Raw genomic sequence first — 16,950 nt, 5'->3', positions numbered from 1 at the left:
ATAATAATAATATATATATATATATATATATATATATATATATACATGATATAAATAAAGTATATGCACTGTTTAATTCAAAAATATAAATCGCGATTAGTACATTTGTCGTATTTATCAGTAATATATCTGCCATATATCCAATATCGTCTAGTTGAAAAGTATATATATAAGTATAAATTCGCAGGATTCATACAGGGTGAATCAGAGTCGTTGAATCAACTTTTTACCCTACAAGAAAATTATCGACTTCATTCTTAATTAAATTATAATGTGTGAAAATCAATTATTTTCTGAGGGTAAAAAGCTGGTTAAATGACTCCGATTCACCCTATATATTCGTAATATATTTTTCTCATTGCGTAAATTGGTATAATATCTTGTCAGCAGATGTCACTACAGTATTTGATTTCTAAATAACAACAGTTGGAATGATAGATTTCCAACTGCTTTAAAAATTTAAATAAAATATTATTTGTATATGTATAACAGTTAATAAATCCACGGTTAATTGAAATAAAATTGTTGGAGAAATAGGGATTTGTCATCCAAAATAGAATGAATTGAGAAAACGCATAATTAAATTTAAAACATATATGTTAGTATAATAGTATTTTGTAATTTTGTAACATCAGATTGTATTTTAAACACGTCACTAGTTTTTTTTATTGTAAATTAATACATATTTTATTAGAATTATTCTCAAATTCTCTATTTCTCAAATCATGAGAAAAAATGTCTATGATATTGATAATTGATTCTTATGTTTATATATAGAAAGAATAGAAATGCTATTATATATAGTACATATATGTAATAATTTTTATTAAAAGTATGTTAATTATAAATGCAGTTCTCTTTATTAGTCGACTTCAGCAAAGACGCAAATTTCCTTCGAAATTGAAATAGCTGCAATACCATTGTAATACACGTTGAGAAAATTTTGAAGGATCAGCTTTTTAATAAGTAAAATTACATACACATCTTTTACTATTAATTTACTATTAATTTTACTATTAATTTTTATTACTAATTACCATAATATGTTATATTAATATGTGCGCTAAATTAATATTGACTATCGGCTTCTTTCCGTTAAAACCGCGGAAAGAATCTGCAAAGTAATCAAGTTAATTTGCCTGCTACATCAGCAGATATTTAGAAAGTTTTAATTTTTTTTAATTTTGTCAAATCAATACATATTTTTCTCGCAAGTCTAATTTATTGTACTCGCGTGCGTCGATGATTCCAGATTTCCTTTCTTCTATCATAGTTGGAATTGTCTCTTCTAGTGTATTCATACTTTGTCTGTAAAAGATTAAGATAGTAATTGTATGTATAAAAAAGTTTTCTTTTTTAATATTACCTTTTATGCCATAACAGTTCGAAAGCAAATATAATTATGCTAAATAGCACTCCGTAGCCCATTGTGATTATCGCAAAATAGCATTCCGTAAAACCGATGGTGATGAAACCAGTCTGACTCGAGCAAGTCGGTTTTTTTATGTATATGCGATACTCATCGCGATACATGAGCCCATATTCTCGCAATTTCAAAGCTCTGAAAATACTTTTGTCGAGTACTATAATACTATTAGAATTTATCTGGCATTTTATACAAATACAACACAATCTTCTTCGAGCTTATTTTTTTTTATACAAAATTACTCTTAAAGGCGATTGAAAGATCAATATTTAAAAAATGATAAATATCATATATGAAAATATTAATTAGACATTTTTTGGACTTTAATAATTAATTCTATATTAATTTGTATGTATAAATTTTATTTAAAAAAATATATTATGCAAAGCAAATGAAATAATATTTTGTGTACCATCCTGTATTTCACAAATTGGTGCCTTCAACCAATTCCGACTTGTGATACCACTTATGGTTAGCAGAATTTTATCAAAATATAGTATTTGCTCATATAGTTAAAAAAGCTGCGTATATTCCACAAATATAATTTTAATAATAACAAGTATAATTTTAATAATTTTAAGATAATCAAATGACATTTTGTGCGCCGTATTATATATTAATTCTTAATATGCATTATACAGTAGAGACTACTATATAAACTTGAGGCATGCGTTTTTTGACAAAAATTCTCATATTAAACTTTAATTTGTGAATTAATTCGTATTCAAAAGTGCAATGTATATGAAAACTTACCCATTTTTTATTATCTCCAAATAAGGTGATTTTTTCACAATTGCAATAACCGGGTATATCTCATTCAAATAATCGATCTCAGTTAGGCCACATTTCTCTTCTTCCTGATAGGTGTGCTGCATAAGTTGATACATCGGACTTCGTATACCATGAAATGCAAAAGGTTCATTTCTTATACGGTGTACTCCTTCTTCGAGACTCATCCAATTCGGTTTGTGCCCTTTCGGTTCAACCTTCTGCTCCACGATTGCTTTTCTGATGGGGTCTTGAAAAGCCTATACTTCAATAAATTGAAATTTGAAAAAGAAAATTATTTTTGTCAATATAATCATTTGTTATATAATTTTGTTTTAAAACAATTATCTACCTTGAAATAATTTCGATTAAATACTATATCTTGTACTCCTAAATTTAACGGACTATGCAAGAGATCGGAAAGGGTTTTGATCGAGTCTGTGGGAGTTTGCAACAGAGCCACTATATTTGCCGTGTAAGCTGCATAAAGACTCAGCGAAGTCAGTAATAACATAAGAGTGATGATTCGAGATGGAATTCTATATGGCTCATATGAATATCCTACAAATGTACGGAAGCAATAAAATTCCTCTATTTTTAACTCTCATAAATACTTCAAATACATCGTTATTTTTTAAAGTAGTGTTACGCAATTTATCTTAAAAAAGAGCTATTTTCAAATATATAGGTATATATACATACATATATGTATATATTATATGTATATTATCACATATTTTATGACGCCAGACGACACCTGACGCCATCGGACAGCGATGGAATAATGTTATTACACGACTTATTACACGACTGTACATTTTGCGTAAAAAAATAACCAAAATGATTAATTTTTAATTTTATCTCATCAATAAAAAAACAAAAAATCAAGATTATTTATAAAAATCAAATACTTTACAAATATGTCATACATTTATGTAATATAAATTACATTTTTAAATATTAAATTCTTAAAAATATGCAATAATAAACGATTTATTAAGAGTGTATGTGTATAATACATAATAAAAGTTTAATGTCTATTATGGTCAAAATTAGATCTTAGATGCTTTTTAAATAATTTCTATGTAGATTTGTATACTAAATATGTATACTAAATATGTTATTTGAACTGCGCGCCGAAAAATTATTTTGGCGCAGTTCAAATAACATATTTAGTATACATATTACTACATATATAACTACATATTTAGTAAAATTCACATAGAAATTATTTAAAAAGCATCTAAGATCTAGCTTCGATTGTAAGAGGCAGATCTAGCTTCGATTGTATTAAACTCTTACTTGTTGTATTTTAAAGATATTTTAAAATGCATTTTAAATTTGCGTAAAATAAAAAATATAATTTTATATTTTTGGCTGTGAGCCGACGGATTGCAAGTTGTTGTGTATCACCACTCTAACTCTTTCGATGTAAATTTGAATCTTTATATTTCTCTCGTTTAGATTTTTAATCGCATTACATGATCATTTAATTACGTGATCATTAATGAAAAGAAGAGCAAAAAACAGAAAATATTAAAGATTTTATTTCATTCATCAGAATGAGAATGAAAATTGAGAAGCGATTCCAGAATAGTACATATAAGTTCTAATAATTCTACATAATAATAGATAAAATAAAAATAAAAAGCTTCTACTATATTTTACAAATTTATTTTTTGAATATTTTTATTTACAAGTTAAGATTTAAGTTAAGATGAAAGCTTTTACATTAGATTATACCTTGTTGCGCAAATGCACCTAAAATGACGAGGAGATTATCGATGATTGTTGGTTTGCTAATATTTAATTGATTCCAGTAAGCTGCCGATTTTTTCGAAGTACCTCGATAGTGTTCCCATTTCATAGACATGTATAGCAAGCAAAAGACAAGAACAAGAAATATACCGATTGCTATCCAGACATTTCTTTGAAAGGGTAAGGTGAAGATATTTTTTATGGTCGATAATAATGGTCGTCGGAACACGAAACACAAACTGTAATTTATGTGTTACGTCAATATTAGTATTATATATTATATATATTAGATTCTGATAAATAATATTGGCTACGTTTACAATGTAAACTTTACATCGTGGGCTTAATCCGCGATCTATACAATAGATATCCTTGTTTATCCTGTAAGAAAAGACACATATCGTATAGGTCGTAGATTAAACGTACGGTATAAACGTAACTAATATTAAGAAATAAAGATACGATAGAAAAACAATATAGATGGAAAAAATATAGATACGATAGAAAAAAATGTTAAGTCATAATGCTAACAATATTATTAATAAATTACATATTAATTTTAATATAAAATCTGAATTTATAGATTAATTAATGATATGCTAAATAAATAATATGAAAAATTTGTCGTTGAAATTGGAGCTTCAAATATGTAGATAATATATTACAATAAATTGTAATTAACAGAATTCAGAAGGGTAATTTCCGTTTGAACTTCGAAATGTAACCGTTTCTTGTAAATTGTTTATTCAACATTGAAAATGACTCGAATGGTCGAAACATCTGTTTGAATGTTTAAATAGATATTTAATATTAGCAAACAATATCTAGCTTTTTGCTCTTAGCCTTTTACATATTAGTTGTAACTGTTTTATTTAATTGAGCATAATATAATATTATTTTATTAATATAATTATTATACATAGCTACGTTAAAAAATATACTAAATTTTAATAAATTTGTTTGAATAATTATATAATATAATAGAACAATCAAAGTTTTGACTAATTAGATTTTAAGTGTTATTTTACCCAGAGCGTGTGTATAATTGAATGTATTCTAATATATGAATGCGATTCGTCATCATATACATAGGAGTGCCGCCAATGTCAATTTCATGTCGTTGCAGCATCCCGATCATCCCGTCCCAGGAGCCATTGTTAATATTGACAATACGTCCCCAGTTGTTGGAAACGTTGAAACTTATTCTATAAAATGGAAGAACGAGATACTTTCTCGCGTTCGACATTCGATAATGTCAGATTTTACATTTTATTTTTGCTGAATAAGCCCATGACTTATATAATTAAACGGCTTCATTTGTATGCTAATTATATTATATTAATCTGAACGAAAACGATTTTATCATATATTAGGTGTAGTAAAAAGAAATCCATTATTTTTGCATGAAATTGAATGGAAAAATAATGGATTTCTTTTTACTACACCTTACATAATTATGTGATCACTTTAAGTTAATTGATTAATATCAATAATCATGTAATATAATAATCATTATAATTAGTTTTTATAATAGCTTTATTATCATTTTAAGCTTGCATTTAGGATTGTTAAATTTGTAAAGTAATTGACAAACCGCTTTTTTATTCTTCTAAAATTTTCTTCATAAGCCTTTTAATGATACCAGTATCTTTTACCATCAAACAAAACTCACGTTGCGTTCATCCGGTTTATTAAATGAAGTATCCAGATATAATTCACCTTTGTTACAGGATCTATCATATTATATTTAAAATCAGTTAAGTGATTGATCGTGTTAGGATCTGTCATCTGCAAAGATGAAAAAATGTATTTTTATACGCAAAAAGTTTTGAATATCTAAAACTAAACACATAAATTAAATTGTAGCGTAATTTTTTTTATTTTAAAATAATAGTAGGATACACTATTATTAAATGCTTGTAAATGAAATATCATATATCATTGATATGATAATTGATATAATACGTTTCATTGCGCAGCAAGTGCATGAACATCAAGTGTTCAAAGTACCACAAGACAGGACTTAAGATGTGACTGCTGAAGATTCCTTCTTCTTGCCGAAGCCACATCGAAAGTACTCATTTGTAAACCATTTTTGATTGTCCAGTTTCCGCGATTTTCCCATATTACTGTTCGTTGTGGACTCGGTCGATATACTGATGTCAATTGAAGAAAATCATTATCGAATCTTCGAGCGAATATCACGTCACTGTCAGGATAGATAGCTAAATCTTCAAAGATCTCTAAGTTATCATACGAAGAAGTTACGTTGGCGTTATCGATCAACATTCTTCGATCTTGAAGGAGCAGCCACTTCATCGGGGCGATGAACATTTTCTTCGAATGTGCCTATCGCGTAATGATCAGATGAATAATTAATTGATTTAAACGGATGATAAAAAAATTCCCTATAATTAACTCATATATGCCATGAAAATTAATGACTTCTCTTTTATTGATGGATTGTAATCAATGTTAGATTGTACAATCATGAATAAATGTTGTATTTTTAAAGTGGAATTATTGATATAAATTATTACGAATACAAATGGAAATTATTGGAAAAACTTTTGTTTTTTTTTTTAAATGAGATGCTGGGATTTTCATAGAAATTATGTATTATATTTGTGCTCGCATCTTACTTGCAACAATGTTCGACACCTACCTGTTGTAAAATTTTTATAGCGTAATCACAGTTCAAATCTAGCACATATAGATTCTGATATTCCAAATTGTTATAAATTCTTTCTTTAAGATCATCGACAAAGTTATAAATGCAATGTGCCAAATAATGATTCGACATTTTCTTTGATAATTTAATCGTATCATCTGAGAAAAAAAAACAATATAGAACCAATTAAAATTTTTGAGATATTTTTGTATGCCCGAGAAAAAATGTTATATTTATGGACATATTTTATATATAATTATATATATTGGATTGTCCGGAAAGTTCGTGCCGATTTTGAAGGAAAATTGAAACGCAGAAGATTTAAATTTTAGTATACATTTATTATATTTAAATTTTTTGCGGCACGAACTTTCCGGACAACCCAATAATTGTATATAAACTATATCAATTTTTTATATAATTATATATAATTTTATATAATCATATTATATATGTGAAACGTTTTTTCTCGAGCGCCTTTTTATGTAAATTAAAATTATTATAATTTAGAATGATGTAACGATATATTCTATTTCAAAATTAATAAAATTTATAGTAATATGATAGTTTATATAACGTTATAAATTTAAAAATTTCTCTTTCTCAATATTTTACTTCAAAATTTATGATTAGTTTTATTCTTTTAATCATATTCACATTTTCAACAGTCTCGGAAATTATAAATAACGTAAATTATAAATTATAAATTCGAAAATCTTGCCATAGCTGATGCACGTATATAGAGATATCCTTGATGGCGAAAATAAAATGGGCATCGCATCGACGATAAATCGTAGAATCGCATCGTCGATCCGACGAGAGAATGTAGTGTCGAACGACACTGCAAGGATGCATAGAACGACAAAAAACATTCCAATCGCTTTTTGTATTCACTAAGCGATTGCAAATAGATCCCTTCAGGATTGTCAACAGTATCGATTATACATCCGTTATAACCGTAATCTTTTTGCGTATTGTCGAGTTGGGATATTCTCATTCATAAGAAAATCACTTATGAATCCAAAAAAAATAAAAACGTAAAGGGAAATAGATACAATCGATTATTGCCACACATAAAATATTTAATGTTCGTGACGGACGCTACATTGATGCGATATGTAGTTCGCAAAAAAAAGGACAATGAAGAGATAATAGGTGTAATGAGTGGAATATTATCGTACATAAAATATTTAGCATTCGTGACGGATGCTACGTTGATACAATTAATGTATAGCTGATGGTTTTCTCTAATGTAGCTTCAAAATATGTGGTTTTAGGATTTCATCAGCTTTTATCGTTCTCATGATTCCCTTTCGACAGTGTGATTATTCAAAGCACAATTTGAGTAATGACAGTGCAAGAAATCCGCTGCAAGAAACTCAGAGTCTGCATTATATTTTATGTGTGAAAAACCGCAGCTGAGATTTTACGTACTCTATCACGCAATATAATTTTTATGACATTTCTTCTTACATTTCTGCGTATATTTTATCGACGAAATTTTTTTTGCATACCACGACATAAACAATTTTTTCATTGCTTATATTGTTATATAAGAAATTTTACAATACATACAGTACAATAAAAATGGAAATAGTGTTTAATTTTAAATATTGACACATTGACCCTGTTTATAACACGCGTAACTTTATGTTAGGAACAAGATTTACATTATCTCTTCTTTTTAAACAAATTATAACGCAGTAATAAGTATAATTCTATGTGTGAATCTATATAATATTATAAATACTATCTTATTTTTGAATTATTCGTATCTATGTGCTGTGTAGCGCACAATCGTAAGTAAAACCATAAAATATAACAAGCTCAACTCGCGTAAAATTATTAGATTAAATGAATTTATCACTGCGACTTGTGCTACAAATTATGTCCATCCGGACGAGACTTAAGAGAGCATAATTTACTTTGAACAACTTCCACGTCTATTCCATCTGTCTTCAATGTGTGTCTGTTCATAGCTTCCTTTCAATTTGCGATATTAATTGTAAGGTAACGTACATCAGTGACGTAACGTCAATAGGAAATGTCAATAAAGGAAAAATAATCTCTTTATTATAAAAAAAATAAACTCTTCAATTAAAAATATATCACGCTTTCGGATTTTTGTCTTACAAAAGAAAATTCTTCTACAAAACAATTGCTTGATAAATTTTGTTGACAGTTTTGCGTGATAAGTTAGTATTAGTATGTGTGAGACAAGAGTTCTTCTTTCAGTCTCTTTATCAATCATGTACTTTATGAATCCGATAGTATCATGTAATCATTGATACAATATCATACATTCCAACATGTTCTATTAATATTCTCGATTATATGCACATTTCACATATTCGGAATTATCAGTTTATCTGCAATACAGGATAAACAAGATTTATGAACGATTCTCTTCTTTCTAATAATAACTCATGAGAGACGATTTGATATTCTCCATCAGTTCTGCATTTTACGTGCTGTATTAGGATACCAGTTATACAGCGGAGGAAATTTATTATTAAAATTTACAAAAAGATATGACAAATTTACAAGAGATGATCATACATATATTTTTTACGCTAATTATAAATAAAAATAACAATTACATTTTTATTTAATATTTATTATATTTATTGTTGTATAAAAGAGAAATAAAATTGATATTAAAAAATAATTCTAATAATACCTATTATTGTGATAAATTGAATCAAAAATAAAGAGCGAAAGGATTATTACAAAAATAAAATTCAATATTCCATATTTCTACTTTAGATTTTTACATTTAACTTCAATAGAAAAATTTAAATTATATTATTTTATTATTTTATATTGTTCTAACGAAACGGAAAAAAATTATAATTGTTAATAAATTTTACTGTAATAGTAATCAGTAATTATGTAAACTGCAAACAATTTTTTTTAAGAATACTAATTGCTATTTGCCAATATAATTTTGCTAAAACTACAAATTATTTTGCTGCAAGAACAAATACATTAACTTTTGTTTAATTATCAAAACTTTTTTAGTGCACTAGCAAAACATATTTGCACATTAGCATTATTTAGTAGTATTTTTTATTGCGCTGTTTAATAGAAATATTTTGTAACAAGATGACTTCGTAATATCAGTTGAGAATTGAATTCACGACGAACTTTCCCATGATAGAAAACAATGCACAAATCTGTCAGCAGATGGCGACATGCATTCTACTCGTCAGCTGATCACTTCTGAAATGTTTAGTTATCTCCTTTAGATTGTATGTAACCGAATGATTTCTTTGATATTCGGAAGAATGATACTTAATCAGAATATTGTAATTAATATTTTGAATTGAATTAAGTAACACAATTGTAGGAAGAAGATATTTCAGGATGGAGCCTCAAGATATTTATTACAACAAAGCTGAATATGTTGAAACGGTAATAATCAAAGGAACTGAAGCATGCGACATTAATAAGACGTTTATATTCATAATTAGGAAGGAATATTATAACATTACAACCTCTGTTGTTAAGAGATAGATGCTATAAAAACGATTTAACAAATTTAGTAACATCTTTCGTATCCATAGATATTTAAAATGTGATACGTAACCTCATTTTTTCGCTATTTTAGGCTTCTGGAAATAAGGTAAGCAGGCTGACCGTATTATGTGGCTCGCAAAATATTGTGCTACATGGAAAAGTAATAGTGCAATCTGACGCTATCATTAGAGGCGATCTGGCCAATGTTAGAACGGGTCGCTATTGTATTATTAGCAAGAATGCTGTCATCCGGCCGCCTTTCAAGAAATTCAGCAGGGGGTAAGTAAAGTTCTTTACTGTATTAGTGTATTGATAGTTATAATGAATATTAATTTTAATATGAGACAGCTTGCAAATGAAAACGACAATTATGCTAAATTCTGAAGTGATAAACCTTGCTTAGGGTTGCCTTTTTTCCTCTAACAATGGGAAATCATGTGTTTGTGGGAGAACGGGCAGTTGTGAACGCAGCATTGGTTGGTTCTTATGTTTACATTGGAAAGAATGCTATAATTGTATGTGTAATAACTTTTACTTGCCAAATTAAGTGAGTATGGTACAATTCCTTCACCATTAATCGTACTTGTCTCGTTATAGGGCAGGCGGTCTGTTCTGAAGGACTGTTGTTACATTGAGGATGGTGCAGTTGTACCACCAGAAACAATTGTGCCGTCCTTTACTCGTTTTGCTGGTAGTCCAGCCACATGCGTCGAAGAGCTACCTGAGTGTACTCTGGATCTCATGGTAGACTTCACGAAGAATTACTATGAGCACTTCTTACCAGCACGTGTTTAATCTTCGTTTATTTATGTATGTACAATAGCGTACAATCGAAATATATATTCTTTTCAAATGTATTACATATTTACATTTTGCATTTAAGATGAAATAATATATAATTATATATATATATATATATATATACGTGATAGAAATTAAGAAATTTAAAAGAGTTACAACTGAAAAGAATATAAAATCAACCGTGTGAGTTTTTTTATAATTAATGTATATATATTTTGTTATATTAGGTGTAGTAAAAAGAAATCCATTATTTTTGCATGAAATTGAATGGAAAAATAATGGATTTCTTTTTACTACACCTAACACTTTTGAATTAATAAAGAATACTTGAATCACTAAGAAATCGGATTTAATAAATTTAATATACGTCTGCACTTAAGTATATTTAATAGATGTTACTGTAGAATTATTTCCTTGGAGATCTGTGCTGTATGGATAACAATTCCTATATATCACCGTTATAGCTAATTTTAGTTGCAATAGCTCGTAAGATTTATTTATTATACTATGTAAGCAATTAATTTCAAACTGCATACGTCAATCAATCATAAAGGAAGCTTGTTTATTAATCACATTGTACGCATTTATTTTATAAATAATCTATTCTAACAAAGTTTCTACATAAAAAGGATTGTTGAAAACTCATTAAAGGAGGCATATGTATTTCATAATTTTACATCAAATTAAATGACAACATATTAAAATGATATCGATAAGTCACATTTATACTAAAGGACACAAACATCTAACAAAGTAGGAATCTCTAATCAAAATTTTTATGAAATTTATAATTAGATTAAATGTAGTGCAATAGAAAGTTGAAAATCAGATGTCTCTGAATTTCTTTCGAAGTAGTATACATTTCTATAGGCATTTACTCAAGATATTCAACAATGTTGATTTCTGCATTTGACACTTCTTTTATTGCATGCATAGTTTGTCTACAAGGAAAAATATAATAGCATAAGGTATGGTAACACAGTTTCTTTTAAGAGGATGTTGAAACAATGATCGAACTTGATTGTTGTCGACAGTACAGACTTTTTAAATTTTGAATTAACAATGTCAGTTTCCTTTCCTGCATAATCATTTTAGTTCAGACAAATCTTAGCACAGACATTGTTGCGTTACACAAGTGTACATGTATATTTTATTCAATATATTCTCTGTCTATCTTTATCTAACAACATCATCTCTCTCTCTCTCTAGCAGCTACTACACGTTTTTGTAATTACTGCTCTTATTCTATTCTGAATCTTCTTTGAGCATGCATGTGCAAATAAATTGCAGTTGAGAAAATCTTTCTTTTCAGGCTTTTAATAATTAGTTTTATAAACTCAATATTGCTCATGTATGTAATGTGACAAGTGATACCACATTATTTTGTTCATACGAGCTGTAGAACTTTTACGTTAAGAAAATATCTAAATCAAGTGACAACTCTACTATCTAAAAAATAAGCTTTTAAATCTTTTTTTCCATTTTTTAATATAAAATAAAGTGTCCCATTTCCTTATTTTGCATCTATTTTAATTTCGTAAAAGGATTTTTTATTCTGTTCAGCCAATTCGGAAATATTCATACATTTACAATGTATTCTATTACTACAGCATCCCCTTAAATCTTACCTCTTATGCCACAATAACTCGAACGCAAATACGATTACAGAAAAAAGTATTCCATAGCCCATTATAACTAGCGCGAAGTAGCATTCTGTGAAACCGATAGTGATGAAACTGGTTTGACTCGAACATATTGGTTTTCTCGTATATAAGTGATATTCCTCGTGATATTTGAGTCCATATTCTCGCAATTTTAGAGCTCTGAAAACATAATTCCTAAGTTTAACGTTCCGAGAATTACTATATCATGAGATAGTTATTGGTTCCGAGAATTACTATATCATGAGATAGTTATTGGAGTAGATAGTTATTGGTTGCTTATAGGAGTAACATGTCATATGTTTTTAAATCTAGATGATATTTTTATGTTAAACTTTAAATTTCCAAGAAGTTTTATAGCGAAATTTAAAGATTTGAAAACTCCATGTTCACGTGAAGATAATTAAAGATGTTATTTACCCATTTTTTATTATCTCTAAGTAAGGTGATTGCTTTTGTATCGTAACTAGCGGATACACGACATTTAGGAAATCGATTTCGGTCAAACCGCACTTCTCCTCCTCCAAATACGTGTCTTGCGTCAGTTGGTAAATTGAACCAATTTCACCATGAAATGCGAAGAGTTCGTTTCTTACGTGACGTACACCTTCTTCTATAGACATCCAATTAGATTTGCTTCCTTTCGGCTCGATTCGTTGTTCTACGATTGCCTTCCTAATGGGATCTTGGACAGACTGTCATCCCACAAAGAACTTATCTATTTTTGTAATCTGTTTTTTATATCTTTGCTAGATGTTAATAATTTTTACGTCGTAATAAAAGTAATATTTAACAATTTAAAAATTAGACTATTATAATTATTATATAAGATTTTTTATATTATTAATTTTCGCGATTTTTTATTTACCGACCTTAAAATAATGTCTATTATATACTATATCCTGCACGCCCAGATTTAGAGGACTGTTTAAGAGATCCGGAAGAGTTTTGATAGAATCCGCGGTAGACTGCAACAAACTCACGATATTCGCTGTATAAGCCGCATATAAACTCATCGAGGCCAGTAATAACATAAGAGTAACAATTCGAGACGAAACTCTATAGGGTTCGTACCAATATCCTACAAAGTTTATACATAGAGAGAATACAATAATTTCAAAAATTTCACGTGAAACGAAATAAAAATAAATCGTAAAATATAGTAAATGTTTTGGTTTATGTATTTGCACGAAAAAGATAAAATTTGGTACCTAGAGATTTTTGAATAATATTTGAGAATCAATGTTAGTAATATTCCAAGTCTACGATTATATTACCGAAAATCATTTCTTTACCTTGCTGAGAAAATGCACCTAAAAGAATGAGAAGATTATCACTGATTGTTGGCTTGCTGGGATTTAATTGTTTCCAGTAGGCTGTTGATTCTGTCATCCTACTGCAATTGTATTCCCATTTGATAGATAAGTAGAGCAAACAGAAGACCAAAATGAGAAATACTGTAATTGCTATCCAGACATTTCGTTGAAAAGGCAGAGTAAATATGTTGCTTACAGTTGATAGTAAAGGTCGCCGAAATATGAAACGGAAACTATATAGATTTGAATATAAAATATCAATAAGTATAATAAAATGAAGACTAACAATAAGTAATCAAAATTAATAACAGTTTAATCATCTTTTTTAATCAAATATACATTTAAAAGCTAAATTATAAACTCTAATTGAAATTTTAACTATTTCCTGCCTCTCCCAGATGTTGCCTTTAGAAAGACGTAGAAAATCAATTTAATAAATACGTTTTACCGCGTATGTGTATACAATTGGATATATTGCACAACATCGATACGTTCCGGCAGGAGAAATGAGGGGGAACCGCTGATATCAATTTCAGCCCGTTCCAACATCCCGATCATTCCGTTCCAAGAACCATTCTCAGTGCGGTATCCCCAGTTGTTCATGATTTCAAAACTTATTCTAAAGCAAAATATTGAATTTTGAGTTGCAATATGCTAACAAGTACCGAATACAACTGCCATACATATAAATATCAAATGTGTATATTTATTATACATACTTATATATTATACATATAAGCATTTGTATATTTGCTAAGTTTGTATTTCGTAAAATTCGACATATCGCATCTCATGTTCATGAAAGCAATAAATAATGACGTTTTTTTAACCAAAAACGATTATTTAAAAATATTAATAGTTTTTATCGAAATCCTTTATTTAATATTGAAGAAAGGTGTATTGATGGCTAATAGATCGAGATACAAAATATAGAAACTGATATATATATAAAAAGTTGCTTCATCTTTAATTAAATATTTTTGTGAATATTTGTACGATTATATAGACGAGCAAAGATTAAAAAAATTATGTCGCAATATTTACAAATTTAATAATAAATTTTGGACTTTAAGTAACCAATTAGAAACATGAGTACATTATACAATAATTATGCAAATTGTCTGTTATGGTAATTAATAAATATGTAATGCTTATTTGATTAAAGGAATCGTTCCACTCGTGCGTCTGATTATGTCTGATTATGTAGTTTTCCAGTTTCATAACAATTTATCATTCTTTTTGACTTTGTATGAAATTATCGCTCGATTACTTCACTTTAACATCATTAATTAATCCCTAGTTCGAATTACGTCGTTTGAAAGCTTGCATTCGTGATTTTGAATCAGCAAGACAATTCGTTACAAATTGTTGCCGTTGCATAGATTTATTTCAAACACTTTAACTAATATTTAATATTATCTTACAAATATTTTTTTGACATAGATATGATTTCAAAGATTGAACTCACGTTGCATTCATTCGGTTCGCTAAATGCAGTGTCCAAGGATAATTAGCTTTTGTGGGAGCATCTATGAATTTATCCTCGAAGTCAGTCAAATGGTTGATGGTATTAGGATCCGACACCTGTATGTATGCAATAGCAATAAATCTTGAAAGAAAATATCTCTTCTGTTAAAAGAACAGTTAAAAGATGGTACTTAAAATAGAGACTACATCATAGCATTTTTGAAATTTTATTATGAACATCGCTTAGCTTTTCGTCTAATATTAGATATTATATATTAGATGTTATATTATACACATATTAGCTTGCTTACAAAATGCTTTGACATCTCATTAATATTTAAGTGCACTTGCATGACGATTATATTTTAAAAGTACCACGATACAAGATTTAAGAGCCGTCTGTTGTAGATTTCTCCTTCGTGCTGAAGCCACATCGAAAGTGCTCATTTGCAAACCATTCTCGATCGTCCAGTTTCCACGATTTTCCCATATTACACCTTTCTGTGGACTTGGTCGATATATGGATAATAATTTGAGAAAATCACCATCGAATCTTCGCGCGAGAATCACGTCACTATCAGGATAAATCGCCAAATCCTCGAAAATTTCCAATACAGAGTCATCATATGTAAAAGTTAAATTGACGTTATCATCGTTATCGGTCATCGTTTTTTGATTTTGAAAAAGCAACCACCTTGTCGGAGCGACGAACATCTTTTTCGAGTGTGCCTATTATTTCATAAGATATCGATCATGATAAATTAGAAGATTGGATAAGATACATAACAAAATTGTGAGTCTCATCAGTCAAGGTATCAGCGAATGTAAAGAAAGTTTTTCTTTATTATATAATGTATTATATGTATTATATGTATAGACATAAATATTATGTTACCTGTCGTAAAATATCAATGGCGTAATCGCAATCTAAGTTCAACATATATAGATTTCGATGTTCTAAATTGTTGTAAATCTTCGGATTAAGTTCTTCGTAAAAGTTATGAATATTATGCATTAAATAGTTGCTGGATAATATTCTTGATAATTTGATCGTATCATCTGCGCAAAAGGATTATATTTAATTTAACTCCAATAAATATTTTTTATGCGTTATTTTTATTAATAAGTAAAGATAAAAATTTCACTACATATACAAGGAAAGAACGATTTTATGGAAGTATCTAAAAATTAAGCTAGATCTGAAAATAATTTTATTGACTTATCGGTTCTGTGGCATTTTATCTGTTATTATTTCCGACATAAAAATTAATATAATATATTTTTTATCTAAAGTTGTAACTTTTTGTTGAAGAATAAAATAGATAATATATCTACAGGATGCGTCACCAAAATCCGGACAAATTTCAATTTAAATTTTCCGCTATATTGTGCCTCCGCCAAAGGTTGTTGGCGTCCGAGAAAGCCTGATACTTCTAGTAAACAATCATATTTTCAAAATGACTGCGATTGAAACCAAGTGCGGAATATAATCGAAGAGCCGCGATCATCGAAAGCCTTCGCGCTGGACACTCAGCAGACGGAAATAATTTGGCTCTTTGAATA

The 16,950-nt window shown here is 28.5% G+C and overlaps 3 protein-coding genes across 3 annotated transcripts; 1 reads left to right on the top strand and 2 right to left on the bottom strand.

Annotated features, from left to right (window-relative positions):
- Nucleotides 1-1,187: 1,187 nt before the first annotated feature.
- LOC105627365 (glutamate receptor-like) lies at nucleotides 1,188-6,722 on the bottom strand. Its single transcript, XM_012208648.1, has 9 exons — nucleotides 6,618-6,722; nucleotides 5,963-6,301; nucleotides 5,625-5,740; nucleotides 4,981-5,157; nucleotides 3,938-4,191; nucleotides 2,547-2,755; nucleotides 2,180-2,454; nucleotides 1,367-1,561; nucleotides 1,188-1,308 (listed from the first exon to the last, which is right to left on the bottom strand). Exons 2-9 carry the CDS (start codon nucleotides 6,284-6,286, stop codon nucleotides 1,188-1,190), a joined length of 1,671 nt encoding a protein of 556 aa, XP_012064038.1. The 5' UTR covers nucleotides 6,287-6,301; nucleotides 6,618-6,722.
- Nucleotides 6,723-9,989: 3,267 nt separating this feature from the next.
- Nucleotides 9,990-10,937, top strand: LOC105627222 (dynactin subunit 5). Its single transcript, XM_012208509.1, has 4 exons — nucleotides 9,990-10,037; nucleotides 10,234-10,421; nucleotides 10,546-10,657; nucleotides 10,740-10,937. Exons 1-4 carry the CDS (start codon nucleotides 9,990-9,992, stop codon nucleotides 10,935-10,937), a joined length of 546 nt encoding a protein of 181 aa, XP_012063899.1.
- Nucleotides 10,938-11,817: 880 nt separating this feature from the next.
- On the bottom strand, nucleotides 11,818-16,402 carry LOC105627220 (glutamate receptor ionotropic, delta-1-like). Its single transcript, XM_012208507.1, has 9 exons — nucleotides 16,283-16,402; nucleotides 15,763-16,116; nucleotides 15,389-15,504; nucleotides 14,369-14,539; nucleotides 13,900-14,153; nucleotides 13,477-13,685; nucleotides 13,025-13,299; nucleotides 12,572-12,766; nucleotides 11,818-11,884 (listed from the first exon to the last, which is right to left on the bottom strand). The coding sequence occupies exons 1-9, from the start codon at nucleotides 16,400-16,402 to the stop codon at nucleotides 11,818-11,820; spliced, it is 1,761 nt and encodes a 586-aa protein (XP_012063897.1).
- Nucleotides 16,403-16,950: the final 548 nt, after the last annotated feature.

Source organism: Atta cephalotes, assembly GCF_000143395.1.
Source record: "Atta cephalotes unplaced genomic scaffold scaffold00008, whole genome shotgun sequence".
Classification (NCBI taxonomy): domain Eukaryota; kingdom Metazoa; phylum Arthropoda; class Insecta; order Hymenoptera; family Formicidae; genus Atta; species Atta cephalotes.
Note: the sequence above shows the minus strand (reverse complement) of the source record. Positions and strands in the feature narration are given on the sequence as shown.